The 17,631-nt window shown below is 37.3% G+C and overlaps 2 protein-coding genes across 2 annotated transcripts; both read right to left on the bottom strand.

Moving 5' to 3' along the window:
- Positions 1 to 210: 210 nt before the first annotated feature.
- Positions 211 to 5,462, bottom strand: LOC113059954 (transmembrane protein 209-like). The gene is made up of 15 exons (XM_026228676.1): positions 5,341 to 5,462; positions 4,804 to 4,971; positions 4,660 to 4,718; positions 4,451 to 4,582; positions 3,430 to 3,650; positions 3,141 to 3,345; positions 2,869 to 3,044; positions 2,710 to 2,781; positions 2,219 to 2,315; positions 2,013 to 2,138; positions 1,799 to 1,896; positions 1,588 to 1,702; positions 1,270 to 1,367; positions 1,122 to 1,195; positions 211 to 961 (listed from the first exon to the last, which is right to left on the bottom strand). Exons 2-15 carry the CDS (start codon positions 4,938 to 4,940, stop codon positions 907 to 909), a joined length of 1,665 nt encoding a protein of 554 aa, XP_026084461.1. The 5' UTR covers positions 4,941 to 4,971; positions 5,341 to 5,462; the 3' UTR covers positions 211 to 906.
- Positions 5,463 to 8,502: 3,040 nt separating this feature from the next.
- On the bottom strand, positions 8,503 to 15,922 carry LOC113059945 (G1/S-specific cyclin-D2-like). The gene is made up of 5 exons (XM_026228664.1): positions 15,493 to 15,922; positions 14,345 to 14,560; positions 12,214 to 12,373; positions 11,214 to 11,362; positions 8,503 to 8,981 (listed from the first exon to the last, which is right to left on the bottom strand). Exons 1-5 carry the CDS (start codon positions 15,685 to 15,687, stop codon positions 8,814 to 8,816), a joined length of 888 nt encoding a protein of 295 aa, XP_026084449.1. The 5' UTR covers positions 15,688 to 15,922; the 3' UTR covers positions 8,503 to 8,813.
- Between the last annotated feature and the right edge of the window lie 1,709 nt (positions 15,923 to 17,631).

The following is a 17,631-nucleotide window of genomic DNA, read 5'->3' as shown; positions in this document are numbered from 1 at the left end:
CAAGAAATATAATGGTTATACTTGAGCCCTGTGCTTAAAAAGAATTCAATTTCAGGATTCTATAGCATTCTAGGAAATTTAACTTGTAGTTCCAGCGAAAACTGGATAAAATCTAAAAATAAAACCTATATTCTTACCGTTTATAATTATTTGTTGGTGTGCATCACTACCATCCAGTGGTTAACACTGGGAATAGAGTTCAAGACAGAGTAAAAAACAATGCTGGGAATTTATTCATTTGAAAACCAAAGACAAACATGGAAGCTCATTCCACTTCAAGTTTCACTTCAGACACAGTATAAAATACAAACAACATTAACATTTCTTGTCTAATATGTAATTTGGCATTCAAGATCGGGATCATCTGTCATCCCAGCTCTTCTGTATATTGTCATAATAACAGTGAGGAGAAATAAGAAAAGCCCATCACTGAGAGCAAGTAAACATCATTACACCAAGTTGTTTAAAAAGTAAATAAGATTTATGCTTGTTCATAGTTGCATGTCATTCGAAGTGCATGAAGAAAAGCTACCAGTAACGGTTTAGTAATTGATAAAAAAAAAAAAAAATTATAACCCCTGCAGTGTCCACCCATCTTAACTAACCATAAAGAATTTACATTCATGTATAATTACATTGTTTTTCTTGTATGATAAATCAAAAAAAATGTATACAAAAACCAGTGGAACAAGATCCATTTTGACAGTTTCAAGTAATAAATGTCAGTGCTGAAATTTAAAAACATTTTCCTCAGCTAAAATGACCTCTGTGGTTTGTCTGTATTTGCATTAAAGTTGCAAGTAATGTGACAGTACAATGCATCTCAAAAACATGCAGCATTACAAGAATGTAAAGGTAAAAAAAATCAGTCTTTATCACATCCCAAGGCTTGTGCAGTGTGACATCTCAGTCGCCGAAGATCCAGAGTACATTCACTCCTGAAAGACCCAGATTCACTCTCCTGGTACAAAAAAAATGGGGGCAAAAGGTTTCTTCTATTCTGTACTTCAAAATAACACATACTTTCAAGATCCAAAGATCCAAAATAGAAACAGCTCTTCAAGCAACAAAATTCCTTAAAACCAACCAAATCACAGATAACATGATGAATCTACACTCACCCCAGCATGCCAGACTCCTTGGTTTTGATAATGTAGAGGAACATCAGGATGGTATGAAACAAGTTATTTCTGCCCTGTGGAAACACAATTAAGCATGAGTCACAGAAAGTTACTCCACAGTAATTACGGCTGGAAAGTACGTTCTTACCTTTGGCAAGCTGTAGATGTGGCCCTGGTACACGAGCTGATAATGAGGAGGGTTTGTGCTACTTTGATGAATGCAAAACAGGTTCTCGTTGGACACGTCTGTTAGAAATTCACAGAGTCATAGATTAAACAGGCTGTATAAAAAAAAGGTATAGTTAATTGAAACAAAAAATAATATTCAAGTAGATGCCAATTTTTTTTTTTTTATTTAGTTTAGCTTGATTTAATAAAAGAAAAAAAGAAACTAATACGAATGTCAAAAGCACCGTACAATACCATAACACTGGTATTGCAATTGCAACACATTGTCTCTGTATACCTGGTTTATCTGGTGTCTGTATAAAATGCTGGGATGTAAAGGTTTTTCCGTCAGGATACTTAGGATGTGGAGGGAGTCGGGAGTCCAGGTATGTACACAGCAAATGCATCAGGATCTGTGTTTGTTAGGGTTTGTGTCAATGATATTTGTAATGATCTCCTCTAAACTGAAATGCATTGGTAATATATGATAATAAATGATGGAAACACACCGCAGAGTCTGTCGGAAGGTCTGTGTCCCATTTCCGATTTTTGAGATCTCCTCCTCCATTCCAACGGAAAGAGCTCATGCAGCCGCTGTGGGCTAATTCTGCAAGAGACACAAACAATCACACAGCAGCATCATCTCTGTTCATGATATAGGACCATGGAAAGTCAAAATATTTATGATGCTCAATCCCGGCCAGGTGTGTATATTCTGCTCACCCTTGATTCTCTCCATGAGATACTCCTGGTTTGGTGTGACATCTAGATACAGTACGATAGCATTGAGGGTGGGGATCGCAGAAGCTTTGACCACAGCAGCTTGTTTGAGACTGCTGATGCTGGCCTCTTCATGAAACAAGGGCAACACAGGTGAGACATAATGAAAACTTTTACAGCTAAATATCTTTGGCAGAAAAGAAGATTACCTCCGATCTGGAGCTCAGGACAACCCATCCTCCTGAGCTGACTGTTGACTGAGTCGATCTCTTTGACCAGATGAACTAGAATGGTGTCATTGATCCACTGGAATAAGAAAGATTGACTTTGTATTAAAATAATTATTTAATTAAATTACAAATTAAAATAAAAATGTTAAATAAAAACATAATTAATGCTAATTAAATAATACATATTTAAATTAAACCATGTATAATAACAATTTAATATAATATAAAAATAATTTAAATATTATTGGTAATTTAACAATTAAGAAAGAATACATAAATATTAAATGAGCAAAACAAAATAATAATAACAATAATGCTTAAATTTAAATAACTATTACATTTAACTTAACTATTTATTTTTCTATTATTATTATTACTTAAAGAATATGTCAATACTAAACAACTTAAAAAAACAAATGTATTATTGTGTTATCTAAATACATACATACAAAAAAAAGTAATGGTCTCACATTTCTCAGTTTTGCAGTCCAGCTGTCGATATTATCAGTCACCGCACGACTCGTCGTGATTCTTGCCCAGACCTGTAATAAGTGGGAAAATCTCTGCAATGATCTCTCTTTCTCTTTACTAAAGATGATTTGAAATCCTGCTATTAATTTGATCCTCACCTCTTCAGCAGCATGTTTAGAGCCCAGCTCGGTGTCGTCTTTATGGGCAGACGGTGCCTGTGAACGGCAGGCTGGCTGATACTGAAACTTCCTCAGGCTTTGTGCATAATCTCCCACCGAACGACTGTAGTTCCAGAACGATGGACTGTGTCTTGGAGATGTTGACTCTGGACTCCCTAAACAAGGAAATATTGCAAAGAAAATTGTCATTGGCCACTGCTTAGCACAGCCACAATTTGATTCACACTTCGATGTCCAAGCAGAACTCTTACCAAGCTGACTGCGGTGGCTTTTCTCCTCCTCTGTACGCAAAAACTTCTCCAAAGTCTTCAGGTCATCGATGTATTCCTCCTTACCTCCGGGTGAATTAAAGACTGACGGGGATGTGCGGTACCGAGCACGGAGACTGGTGCCTTCCGCCGGTCCGAGATTGCTTGGGTATGGAGAAGAACTTGGAGATGGACTATAGTTCAACACCTGCAGACATAAAAAGCAGAGGGTGTGTGAACAGAATATAATATCAAAAATACAATTTCATTTGAACATTTCAAAGTACTCAACCTTGCCAAATGCCATGGAGGGCGAGAAGGGTCCTCCTGCTGAAGAATGGCTGCTCAGAGGAGGACTGAACCCAGACACACAGCTGGGGGAAAACTTGGGGCTGGTGCTGGAGGGTCGTGCAGGACTAAAACTGAGAACATTCTGTCCCTGCAGAGGAGACGACTGCACGGAGGCTGGAGCTTCCTTCATTTCTTGTTTCTGAGGCGGAGAGGCTTGTATCCCTGTGAACACAGCAAACCTGATTAGTTCATAAATACACGCTTACATATACATACACACATACCATAAATATATACTGCAAGTATGAGTGAGTGAGTGAGTGAGTGAGTGTGTGTGTGTGTGTATATATATATATATATATATATATATATATATATATATATATATACATATATATATATACACATTTTTTTGAGAGAAAGTGCAACATGCTTGAGCAAAGCAGCTACTATTTTTGAAATCAGCACCTCAAAATTAGTAAGAAACAAGTATTGAATTTTATTCAGCAATTATGATACAGGGCTGTGTTGTGGCACAAGCAATGGTGTTCTCAATGAAGTAAATTCCAGATGTCAAAATAAAGACTATATTGCACAAAGCCAAGATGATAGTCACTGCAAGTCCATCCAGGCACCCATACTTATAGCTTGTTCTAATGTACTTATCAATCTTTTTTTAATTGGTTTAGCTTGTCTGATTCACTAATCACTACAATTAATTAGTGGCCAACCTGGCCAATTTTGTAATGGTGGAATCTGTCCAGATCGGCCTTTTTTTTTATTAATTTTATTTCACTCTCTCGTATTGGCTGGAAGTGTTCATACTGGACATACATCAAAGCTGTTTGTGACAACTAGTATTAGATTTATCATCATACTGATGATTCAAATTTTTACTTTTAGAACCATACATCACATTTTTGAGTAAAATAACGTATGCAAAAATTGTCTGTGCCTCGAGGAATAGCATTGTGCATGATTGTTTTTACCCAAAAGACTTAATTCCAGATTATCTAACTCACCTGAGCCCTTGAGCCCAAGAAGCTGATGTTGTCCTGGACTGACGGTTATTGTGGATGGGGCCATAGTGTACTTGAAATACTTCCAGAAGTCAAAAAGCGCATTGATACTGAACAGGGAAGCCAGGGCAAGCTCTGTCCAACAAAACCAGTCAGATGAAAAGCAACCTCATAGATCACCCACACGTTTTGAGCTCTTACTATACACTTACCAATATACCAGATGGGCCAATAGGTTATGTTGTAGTATCTACTAAGAAGCTTCCCAGACCTAAAAGACAAGATGACTTGGTTAGCCATGGTTCAGAAGACACTACAATCACATTAGGGATTATAAAAGGCATTTCTGAACTCACATTTCAGTGTAGATCATCCCAGCCAGAGACATATTTAACACGGCCCATGCCAGGACAACCTGCCGAGCCTGTTCCTCCTTCCTCAGCTTTATGGTCTTGTCGATGAGGGAGGTCATGCCTTCCTTTGATGGTGTCATATCTGCACTTTATCCTCTACCAAACCATAAGCTTTCATAACAAACCAGAAAGTATCAGCAGATAATATCAGCAGCCACATAAAGGATCCATAACAATGCGAATGGCTCCAATAAGACTGCAAAGCTTTTGTGTCTAAAGAGAATTAAACTGTACCATACTCAGTGGTCACTTTGTTAGTTTATTAGTATTATAATCCATGTTAGCCAGCTGTAATGTCTCGTTATATGAGGCTTTCATGCAATGTGCACTTGAGAAAAACTTGCACAGCAATCTCTACACTGAGACAGCTGGAGAACTCACTCGACAGATAATAAAACATGCAATAATATATTGTTTTTTTAAGGGTAAAAAGCTTCTATACTCCACACAAATTCATTTTAAAAGTGATTTGATACATACTTCCCCCGCATCAGTCCTCCATGAACGCGGTTGAATAGCTGGTGCGAAGGCAGCAACTCTAAAGAATATCAACAGAGTGAACGGAAGCGGCAAGTAAAGAACTGTCGAACTTGTTTCAAAATAAAAGTGTGATCATGTGATCTTTTTACGTAGAATTACACAGCCACACACCCCTAAACTAAGACAATAATATGAGTTATTATCGTAGATGCTTTCCCCGACATGTTGATGCGGTTTTTTTTTCTATTCATTTCGTAATGATTTAAAGGTGCTGTAGGGAACTTTTGTAAAGAATTATTTTTAACATATTTATTAAACCTGTCATTATGTCCTGACAGAAGAATATGAGACAGATAATCTGTGAAAAAATCAAGCTCCTCTGGCTCCTCCCAGTGGTCCTATTGCCATTTGCAGAAAGTCATGCGCTCCCGGTAAAAAACAACCAATCAGAGCTGCGGTAACTTTGTTTGTGTTCAAAATGTATAAAAATGAACATAATAAGCGAGTACACCATGAATCCATTTTCCAAACCGTGTTTTTAGCTTGTCCTGAATTACTAGGGTGCACCTATAATAAGTGTTTATATTTGGACTATTTTAGATTGCTTCGGGGATACCGCGGCGGAGTAACCCAGTACCTTTGTGATTCTTCATAGACATAAACAGAGAGAAGTAGCTCCGGCTACAATGTTCTTCCGCAAGACGCAAGCAGTTCTGTTTATTATGAATGAAATGAATCATGTGTTAATTAAAATAATTTTAAAAAGTTATCATTTAATATACGATATAAATATTTACATGATGTTTGAGGCTAATATAATGCCAAAAACTCCCTGCAACCCATCTTCTAAGCACCAGAGGTCAGCAATACGCTGTTCAACCCAACTAACCCATTTGAGAATAGCTAATTTTTGAGTTGGAAGAGTAAGCTCCCGCAGCTGTGACAAAAGAACGTTTGGTCTGATTCACATGAATAGTGTCATTCCTGAAGAAAAAAAAACGTAACACATTTTTTTATTATTATTGAGGTTTATTAAATTGAAATGAAATTGAATAATTTAATTATCTGATAGGTCCAAATGAGGTAAGTGTCCAAGGGCAAAAACAAAAATGAGGGTATTGCTGAAATGCCACGTCTTTGGATATTTTTGGGCGTGTAGGTGGAAAAAAAGGGGTGAGTGCTTCAATACAATTTAAACAAAATTAAAAACAATATTTTGTATGCGTTGCCACAGTATTACATGCACCTGGTAAGATAATGCTTTTACAGCTGTTTGGTGACTGTGTGTCTGACAAACTACTAAAAGAACAAACCTGGAGGCTTAAACTGTAGCTTCAATGCCTCTTTTTAATCCTACTACTCTTCTATAAACTTCTGACTGAAGAACTGTGAGGTATTGTGACTGTGGGCAGGAACAATATTTGAAAACAAGAAAGACGTTTCATTTCACAAAGTAAAATAACAGCTAGAAGAAGTCAGACAACAGTCAAGTTAGATTACATTAAACACAAATGAGGCAAGACTGTTCATGCAAATATCTGCCAGTAACCGCCAAGGCACTTCATGCGTGAAAATAATTGAGTGTAAATGCAAACAGAAAACAGAAATGCAGCCACCATGAAAACACGTTCAATAATTCTGATATAGCAGCAACATGGAAACCGAAATTAAGATATGCATTAGCTCTTTTTTCATTTTTCTTTTTCTTTTAGCAGCACTGGAACACAAATTCAAACATTTATACAGAAATAAAAGAATGTGAAGAACATAAAATGAACTTAAGGATATAATATAACACACAAACTCACTCAAAACTTAAATGTGTGAAAATGTCTGAACATTGAAAATTAAAATTGTTTAAAAAAAAACCACTCATAACATGGAGTTTATTTGCATAGATGTGTTGGAATGGCACATTTGTGTCAGCACCACATGTAATATATTTGAAGTAAACGTCTCAAACATCTCACACCTACCAAGTTATTATTAGGTCCACTGATATTAAAGATAACTGAAACTCAATAAATTTTCAAAAGTGCAAGAACTAAGGAAGAAAGAGAAAAGAAAATGGCATAATGTTTCAAAATATCTTTTTCCTAACTATGAGAAAAGTTCAAGTAGATGACCGATATTTTGAGAAAATAAAATAAAATAAAATCGACTACTAAAATAAAGTGAGTTAATTAAATTTGATGATGTCCTATCTATGCTGACATGAATTCCACACAACTAAAGTAAAACGCAACAGATCTTGGCATGTCAAACCTCACCATTTCTATTGGCAGCTGACTGTTAGATCAGTGTAGATTGGTCTAAATTTATTGGTCTTAATTTAAAACTTTAACCCGCAAGCACACCTAATATGGGAAACCAGCCCCAAAACAAAAATAACTTAAGAAAAACAATGCAAAAGAAAAAAAAACCTTAGAAATGATTGGTATTCCCTCCATACCATGGCTAACCAGCGAGAGGTGATATGTGAAAGTGCCTTTGTATCATGTCTTTGCTAAGAAGGATTTCAAGACTCCCCAAAGATTCAATCCTTCCAGCATTACGAGTGTCCCTGACCCATAAGTGGTGTTCAAATAAAACAAATGAGCAAACAGCATCACGCTCATTCATTACAAACATTATAGAGCGTTCCAGTAACCACCTGTCTAAAAGCGTTCATATATCAATCACGTGCAAAATCTTTCAATCTGTATTCTTTGATTCACCTCTTTCCTTCCTTCCCTACCTCACCTTTATTCCAGCTTTGCTACATGCTTAGTGTCCATCTGAAACTGTCCTGCAAGCTCATGAAGCTGTGACGATCACCATGCATGGATAGAAACCATTTAAAATATTCATATATGCTTATTTCATGCAATAACATTCACTGTAAATAATCCCAATAATAAGAGTTACTTGTACCTGAGAAGTAACTCATCAGATCTTTGTATTAATATCTCTGTGATAAGCAAGCAGATCCCACTGAAAGGTCTGATGGATGTTTCTATCCAGTCAGTAAAGTAGCATTTCCCTGGGATCACATGCATCCTATATTATATAAAAAATGGCCTCTGGGAATTACTAAGCAAATACATTTGTGTAAGATGAAAAGCATCATATTATTGTAGTAGTATTATTATAATTATTAAATAACCACATAAATTATAATAATAATTATAAAACAGTTGTATTTGATAGCCAAGACAGATGTATGGTCTTTGTTAAGTGATATACAATATACTGCATTATTAAATCATGGTTTGAGGCCAATTCAATTAAATTCAAGTATGTAAAACACCACCGCCTGCGGATATGAGACGGCAGCAGCAGCTGTTATGCTCCGTTATAAAACATCAAGCTTGTGTTCTTGTGTTATGCGCATACGACCATCTAATGTGACTTTGAAACTAAACTTAAATACAGTAACAATAATAACTGAATCTTTTCTAGGCTGAGGAGGTGGATGGGAACAGGAACCGACATCATAAGTTGACATCACGGACATCTGTAGGGGTGCAGGACAGGTTTTGAGATTGCGTCCCTTTGTTGCTGGCTCTTCCCTCCTGTAGCTGTTGATGCTGTTGTTGACTTTCTTTCAGGCTGTTGGTCAGTAACTGCTCGATCTGCTCTTGACACGACTTCAGACAGTCCTAGAAGAAAGGGAGAAAAGAAGAAGAAACCCAGGTAAGGACTATGCACACTAGTGTCAGCCCCAGATGGTCCTGGATACTCACTCTTAAAAATAAAGGTTCCAAAGCCCTCCCATTGCACAAGTGATTCTTTGTTGTGTGATAAGTTTCTTTAGATCATAAAAATGTTTTTTTTGGGGGGGGGGGGGTATTTTAATGAGACTCTAGACAAAAGATGTACATAATTTTCTAAATACTACAATTATGTTGTTGTGTAATTACTTCAATGATTTAGCCATGATTATTGTAGACTCAAAAAATGGGTGTAGGATTTACTTTTTTTCCATCAGAAATTGCTAGTCAATTTTATAGCTAATTACAAAGAAATTGCAGGCAACATTGAATAAATCATGACATTTTGAGATAGAAAGACTGAACTAGTGTTTTCTTTTGCTCCAATAATCTTTAAAAAAAAATATCATGTTTACAGTTTCAGATTCACTCGCCCCTAAACCCCACATAAATTAAAACTGTTATTGTTCTCATGTTGGTCAGACAAATTGTTTGCTGTCTAAATAGGCGGTTCTTAGCCAAAATGAAGCTGTAAACTGTTTCAGATTTAATGCCAATGCAGGACTATTTACACTCTTAAAGATTCTTTATTGGCATCGACGGTTCCATGAAGATCCTTTGACATCCATAGAACCTTTCGAGGTTCTTTATAGCAGAAAAAGGTTCTTAAGCTTTTTAAACGTTCTTCACATTAAGAATAATGGCTCTTTTAAGAACCGTTTACTGAAAAGTTATTTGAGGAGCCAAAAATAGTTTTTCTATGGCATCACTGAAAAACCCCTTTATTTTTCAGAGAATAAAAACATTGATATCTGTGTCTCTCTTTCTGCAGAGATGTGGGAGGTCTGACGGAATGATCCTGTATCAAACTCTCAGGATAATTAAAACCTGTTTTTCCCCAAAACTGAATGAAACGGCAACAACAGTCCTTGTTATCCTGACAACTACAGGCACAGGAAGGAATAGTTGCTAACGGCGACATGTGGTGTTTTTTTCCAGAACTTAAGATGTAGAAAAAACTTAACACTTTACATTTGAGGAGAGAGAAAAGAAGGTGTTAAACCTTCTGAGTGTATGTGAGGAGTTTAAATGGGGCGTTCACTTTCTGGGTCCAATTCAAAAAAGTTTTACTGTGAGACTTTCAAAACAGCCTGAAGCCAAGATGTGTAAGTTTGTGTAAGAGCCCTGAGTGTGTGTGTATGTGTGTGTAACATTGTGCTTTAATCCACAGATGTGGTTGAGAGGCCTGTGTCTCGCCACAAGTATTCAGCTCTGAAAACACTTCACCATTGCTGCAGTGAACACACACAAACATTCATTCATAAAATGACACATTTCTCCATTTCCATAGAGTCATGCATGAATGTCCTGCACACACACGTCTGCTATATCCACCGTTTGACACAGTCAAAACTGAATTCAGTATTGAAAACTCACTTGAAAATTGACAATGTTAAACCATAATTTAATAAATGCTCTAAGGCTCTAGCACTGTATTTCTTAACCTCAGCAAATCTCCACATTTGATAATTCAATAATAAATACTTAAACTAAAATCAAAACATGCAGTAGCTGATTCAGAAGCGCCAGATTGTCGTAGCAAAGTCAGAATTACCTCCTCTCCTAGATTCATGAAACGGTCATCCGTAAAATGTGTTGCTTTCTGTTGTAAGTAATCTTAAAGATTCCTAAATGCATCTACTTTCAGAAGGCCAAATAAAGTGATTTTGCTTTCACCTAGATACACAGACATCTCCCTGACAGCATTACACAAATATTTCCACATAGTGAAGTAGACATGGGTGGGGGGGTGATTGAATGAGTCGTTTTAGGGGCCTGGACAAGTCTTAACTTTGATATTGAAGAATATCTCTTTGGGTTTGAGACTTTAGTCTTTGCAACTTCAGGGATCTTATCTGTGCACAATCAGCTTGTAACACTCTAAAGAGAAAGGAAAACTTGAAATTGCATCATATGACCTTTAATAGGAAATACAGAAAAGAAAATGGGTCATCAGGAAATGGTTCTTTCATAAAATGTCACAGGATGGATTACTGTACAACTAAACAAACTAGGGCTAATCCTGATTTATACTATATCTTAAATGGTCATTTGCTATGTAACTACTGAGATTTTGTTTCACTTCTTTTTTTTTACAGTACAAAGATGCTGGACACTTACCACCTCAGTGTGGGTGACTTTAGCCAGCAGCTCTGTCAGACTGTCCCCCCACAGATTTTGGTTGCTCTGGTCGGGCTGCAGGCCACATACTGCTGCCCCCACACATCCTGTAGCGATCATGGAGGGAGGGTACATGGTGAAGCTGTGATCTGAGGAAAAAACGAGCACACACACATCCCCAAACATCAGTGACCTGGTCAGTACGTTCCCTAGAACATTACTCACCTGTGAGAAACTTCAAAACAACTTCCCAGAAAACAGTTGTGATTATGCAGTATGATTGAGGAGTCTTACTGCATCTTACATCTGCTTTGAATTCCTAGCAAACCTGAACCTGAGGTTCACACGCTCTCTGGTTTCAGACCTGTTTTAACATCACCACCTCCCTTAAATCATCCTGCAGCAGTGAATGAAAAGTGAGAAGATCCTTCCTTCTACTCCTACTCCCTCCCTTCATCTCTCAGACGGCTCTGAGGTTTCCAGGATCTACTCCTCCTCTTCCTCTGCCTTGACATCCTGAAAACGGGCCCTCAGATTTCAGTCAAGGAAGAAAGCCTCAGCTATTCCATGCTGGAAGTCATTCATTTCATCTGCATTGTTGGTGTTAGCATGCTGGTTATTTCAGGACGCAATGGTCATCCTTGAATAAACACCCTACACTCGACTGACTCCCACAGTACAGCAGCTGTGCAGCAAACCAACATTCCTGACTTAAGCAAACTTTTAAAGGCAATGACAAAAATATTTGCAATCGCTCTAAAAGGCTCCTCCATCTTGGCTTGTGTTCAGCCCTCAGCCTCTTGAACAGATGCAGGGCCGCAGAAACACACCCAGTTAAATATACAAAACTTTTATATAGACACAAATAACAAGGCGGAAAGCATCCTAACACATTCACATCATACATCTTTAGCACAGTAATGGCTATGTTTATATCTGCTTACACAGACACATTTCTGACGAATGCAGTCAGTGCACTGTCACTCAACTCAGGTCCTACCTGTTGCACAGAGGGCGATGAAGGTTTGCGCGTGTTTGCGGATCAGCGTCAGTCTGTCTTCAGGAAAGGGCAGTTTGTGCAGGATGTGTTCGATAAAGTCAAGTGGGGTGATGGCCGCCAGGTTCCATTTCAATTTACTAAGAACCACCAACTCCCACTCCAACAGAGAGACAGAGAAAGACAGAAACCAAACAAGAGGTAATGAATATGAGTGGCAGAAGACCGTAAACTAAAGTTACTATATAACCAACAATCCACGTTTTTAGTTCTGCCTCCATACAGGATGCAGAAAGGTTTGGTTATTATCTCAGTTAAGGACTTAAAAGATGATTGGCTGATTTTCCAACCAATGAGATGGCTTGTGTGCAACATTTAAATAGTCTAGTTCAGGGTTTGCTGTAAGTGGATACACCTAAAACCCTCCACCTCCACCAGCTCCACTTGTCTAGATCTGCTATGGAATTTATACACGCCTATTCATGCATATTAACTGGTCAAGGATTTAAACTCAGAAATTGATAGTAAGTAACACCAAGTATTTTCTTGTAAAACATAGTCCAATCATCTTCCAAAATATTTTTTTTACAGTGAATATGCACTTAACTATTAAAAGGGTCTGCAAAAATATTTGACAAACTATATCATGTAAATACCATAGTATATGTATATTCAGTACCATTGTACATTGTATACCATTGTACACTAAAATAAAGTACATAATTGTACCTTTAGGGGTACAATGGCTTGTCACTGGGGCTGTACCCTTGGCATAGGCTTGGGAACATATATGTACCTTTCTGACCCTCAAAAAGGTACATAAATGTACCTTGAGGTCCAATAATAAGCCCTATGGGGTACGTTAGTGTAGATTGTACCTTGGGGGACAGAAATGGGGTATGGACTCCTACTGTACCCCATTTCTGACGGTGTATCATCATCTGATATCATCACTCCACTAGTGTTTGTCAGGGATAATGTAATTGACTTAATCACTCCTGACTGTTTCAACTGTGCAAAGTGTGTCAAGCTTGTGTTGTAAAAGCCGATCACATGCCATACTCACACCAGATTAAACTGCTCAAAAATGCAAAGACACGTATTGCCTTAAAACAGAAGTTGTGACATAAATCATCATGCCTTACTGACACTGGCATTTGAAAAGTCTAGGTTGGGTTTCTATGTCACTTAAAACTTGTGATTCTTCAAAAAAGGGAAGAAATTAGTCAAGTTGCTCTTTAAATATGGATCTTTCTTGCCCAAAGGGACATCACAGTTGTGAAATAAATCAGGTTATCATGCAAAGCTCCACCCCTTGTCTTTGATCTCCACCAACCAGATGCTGCATTCCATGCACACGCTCAACTTCCTTCCTTGCACGTGCTCGGCTGGCTTTGTTTCGCCTGATGAAGCTGCTTTCTGAGAAACTGTTAAGAACAGAGATATGAGGGGAAAACCAGCCCAAAGTGAGAATCTCAACACACTTCTTGTGTGTGCGTTGGTGAGTGAAGAGAGAGTAAGAGAGATTTAAAGTAAGTGAAGACTCTGCCGAGAAGGGACAGTCCCTGACAAGTCACACCAAATTAGCAAGGTCAAGACTCCTAAAATCACCTCCCCCGATTGCTTCCGTTTGCTGATGCATCTGTTTTATTCAAGAAGCACTACTGCAATGCATAAGAAAGCTTTTTGATTTCACCCAGGTGAACCAATTGTCTTTTCTGTTCTCTCTTTATAATATCCAAAAGCTCTAGAAATCATTTTGATTTAGAAACTTTCCGGTTTTTACCAGCTTACATGGGTTTGGAAAAAAAGTATATGATGTAGAGAGTCCTTGCCATTTTATAGGAACCGTAATAAATCATAAAAAAAACATTCTCAAGCTGATCAGAGAGGTTAAAAATCAAAAGTGCATTTCATCACAGCTCAACCCAGAAGACTGTTCAAGATCAAAAACCACCATTAGGAGGCAAAGAAGCTAAATTCACTTCCCCAACATCTACATTTCACAATATAAAAAATATGATGACTCAGCAGATCACAAGCCTAGGTCTATAATACAACTGGGGTCTGAGTAATATAGAATTAGACAACAGTTGGATGACTTCTTTCTGTCATCAAGGCCATCAGCTCTTACCAGCAGTTCTTGAGATGTAATGGAGTTGTCTGTGTATATGCAGAGCTTCCTGGCCGACAGTGGTTGGCATGCTTTTAATTTTGAAGCCAGGAAGAGACACACGGACCCTAAAAGCTGCAGATAACATTTTCTTGTAGGAACCGCAGCTAAAAATCTGTCCAGGTAGTTCATAGCCAAGGGAAAGACATCCTCTTCACATTTCTCCTCTTCACAAACCTAAAGGGTCACAACAGAATTCATTCACAATTTAAATGATCAAGGCTATCTAATAATTAGTATTTATTTAACATTTGTATGTCCTTGCTACAACTTTCTGTAGTTGTTGTTAGCCCATAGCTCTTAATCATAGCCTACATTATTGTTCATATTCGATTTTTTTTTGTATTTATTAATATAGGTGTAATTATTTTTATCTATAGATACTATTTGCAGCTTGTACAATATGTGCTTACTGTTAACTTTTTCATGAGAAAAAGGAAATTTCCAGCGGTAAAGATCTTCATTCATTTGTTAAAACCATTGACGCCCACATGACTGCTTTGGTGATTCGTCACGTAAAAAAAGAAAAAGGAAGATCTAAGTAATGTCATTGACAGCATATGCATCGCATTAAACTATATCCAACAATTATTATGCTGATTAACTGAAATACATTTAAATCGACGGTTCTTAACATGGCTGCACTTTCGCACCAAGCAACTCGAAGGATGAGTCTTTTTTTAAAAATTCTCAAAAATTACACAAATGTATAATACCATTCATAACACGCATGTAAATAAAGCAAATACCCCCATCTGTCTAATAAAGCATGCTTTGAAGAAAAATACTAAAGCGTTTCCTATTAAATTAACACAATAACATATACAAACTTGAAGTGTGGAGATTTCAGCGTTGCATTTCCTGCTGATTTCCTGATCAGACTTTTTCTTTGCACATTGATTAGCTACACATATTTGCTATGTGCATCCAGGTGTGAACAAATGTTTTCTTGAGTTTGATTGTCTGCATTTTAATAAAACGAATATACATGCCAAAGTCAAGCTATAGCTTACTTTAGGTAGCCTACTTCCCAGGCTATTCTACATTACATAATACTTTTAACACAGTTCAAGCAAACAGTTTCCAATAATAAAACTTTAACTACAAACCTCTAACATCCACGTCGCGACCATCCGCCTCATAAAAGGCTGAATATCCTTCTGGACACATTTAAAATAGGGTCCCTGGGGAACATATCTGTCCTCCACTGTTAAAAGACTTTGCAATACTCTTTCATCGCAAAAGATGTTGGGATCTCTCTGAGCTCGCACGATTGCGTCCTTTTCCAAGCAAAAAAGTTCCATGTTTGGGCTTTTCTCAGTGATGCTAACTAACCACCTCACAGTGCCAGCTGCATGTGGCTGTGTCTATAAAAGGACGAAAGTGTTGTTGTCTTAGGCATCAATAGAACACGTTTGCACTGTTAAAACTTTCACTTTTTACATCACGGAGGCTGCAATCCGTGCCATGAGTCTTTCCTTCTGAACTACAGACACAGATGAAGCAGAACGTCACTTCTGACTGTATGACCACCCAAAAGGCAATGTGAGTCCCTCCTCCTGTCTTAATTCACGTTGCAAACATATTCAAATTCTCTCCTTCCTGCCCAGTCACTAGCCAATCCTCAAGTAAACTTCTCCTCTCCACACAGCCCCTCAAAAGTAGTACATTTAGTGTTTTTTTGTATTTTTTTTTTTTTACATGCATAAGCCTACAAGACATTTGATATGATTTCTTTCTCTTTTTTCCGAATATTATTTCCCCTCACGTGCAGATGCACATGTCCTATGAACTCATTTCATTCGCTGCTGCTATGTACTTGAATTCTTCTAAATACCCATCTGTAAATTTACTGAGTGTTGCATTTCATGCACAATTCAAGTGCATTATTTGTACATTACTCAAAACTGAAGCTTGTCATAAATGGCTTAAAGCAGCTCTTATAATGCACAGTGGTAATCCCTATAACATATAGGACCTATTAAAAGTTTACTAGAAAATGACTTACAATAATATGTGCAATTATGATGGTAGTGAACAACCAATCACACAAAAAGTTCCATGACACAAAGACAGCCTTCGAAAAAGGGAAGGGAAGTTGGGTTTGATGGGTTACATAACATTGTAATACTAATAGCCAAAAAAAAAAACAAGAAAACAGCTCGAATTGACAACTGTTATAGGATATCGAAGACATCATTGCCATGTTTAAGATTAGGTTGATAAAAACATATGACATGATTTCCTTCATCTAAAATGTCTGGTCATCCCGATAACAATATTTTTTGTTAGTTGCACCTGTCTGTCTGTCTTTCTCCATAAAGCAGATGTTGGTTAGTGAAATAACTGACGAATTAACCATGTGTTACAGCCCTGAGAGATGAAACCACAAATAAATGATAGGCTGCCGCCTGCCAACCCACAAAACAACACATATTCATTAATTATTTGATCATAACAGTCTGTGACAGGTGATGAAGGAGAAAGTCAATTGTGAAATGGAGTCTTGAGTAACACCCACATTAATAGCTAAAAAGGTGTCCTTTGTGTTTATGTTTACGTTAGAGTTAGTATGAAATATGCGTTGTAAATGGTATCTCTAAAAAGAGTCATAATGGTGCACAGATGCAAAGATAACAGACTATTGTGTTGTCTGACATATTCCATGTATGAAAAAAATTCTGCATTGCTTGAACTTCTGTGTGGTTTTATAAGTTCTGGGGCTAAAGCTTTTGCTTGACTTAGTTGTAGACAAATTGCTCAAATATATGGATAAACAGGAACTATCATACAAAACATTATCCACAGCTGTCTCAAATAGACTTGAATACAATTGATAAATGACTGAAATATCCTTCTGTCAGGAACTAAATGAGTCATAAATTGTTTTGGTCAAGCAGTGGGTCAAACCACATACAGGAATTTCATTCAAACCCCAAAGAATTCTTCTTGTAAATTAATTAGAGATGTCAATTCAGTATAGCACTCTAGACATTGGCAGGAAGAGGAATGATGGACGTTAAAGGAATAATGTGTGCAAAAATGAAAATTTACTGACCCTCAAACCATCCAAGAGTTTGTTTCTTCATCGGGACAGATCACATCGATAATAAGGGCTAAAAAAAAAAAAAAACTTTAAAAAGACACTTCTGTCTCACAAATCCACCAACATTTGTCTTTGGACTGTTATAATTTGTATTTGGTACTTGATATGTGCATATTTCTCTCCTGATTCAGACAATATTATT

The sequence above is a fragment of the Carassius auratus genome, chromosome 4 (assembly GCF_003368295.1).
Source record: "Carassius auratus strain Wakin chromosome 4, ASM336829v1, whole genome shotgun sequence".
NCBI classification, from domain to species: domain Eukaryota; kingdom Metazoa; phylum Chordata; class Actinopteri; order Cypriniformes; family Cyprinidae; genus Carassius; species Carassius auratus.
This window is presented reverse-complemented; position numbering and strand designations above follow the sequence as displayed.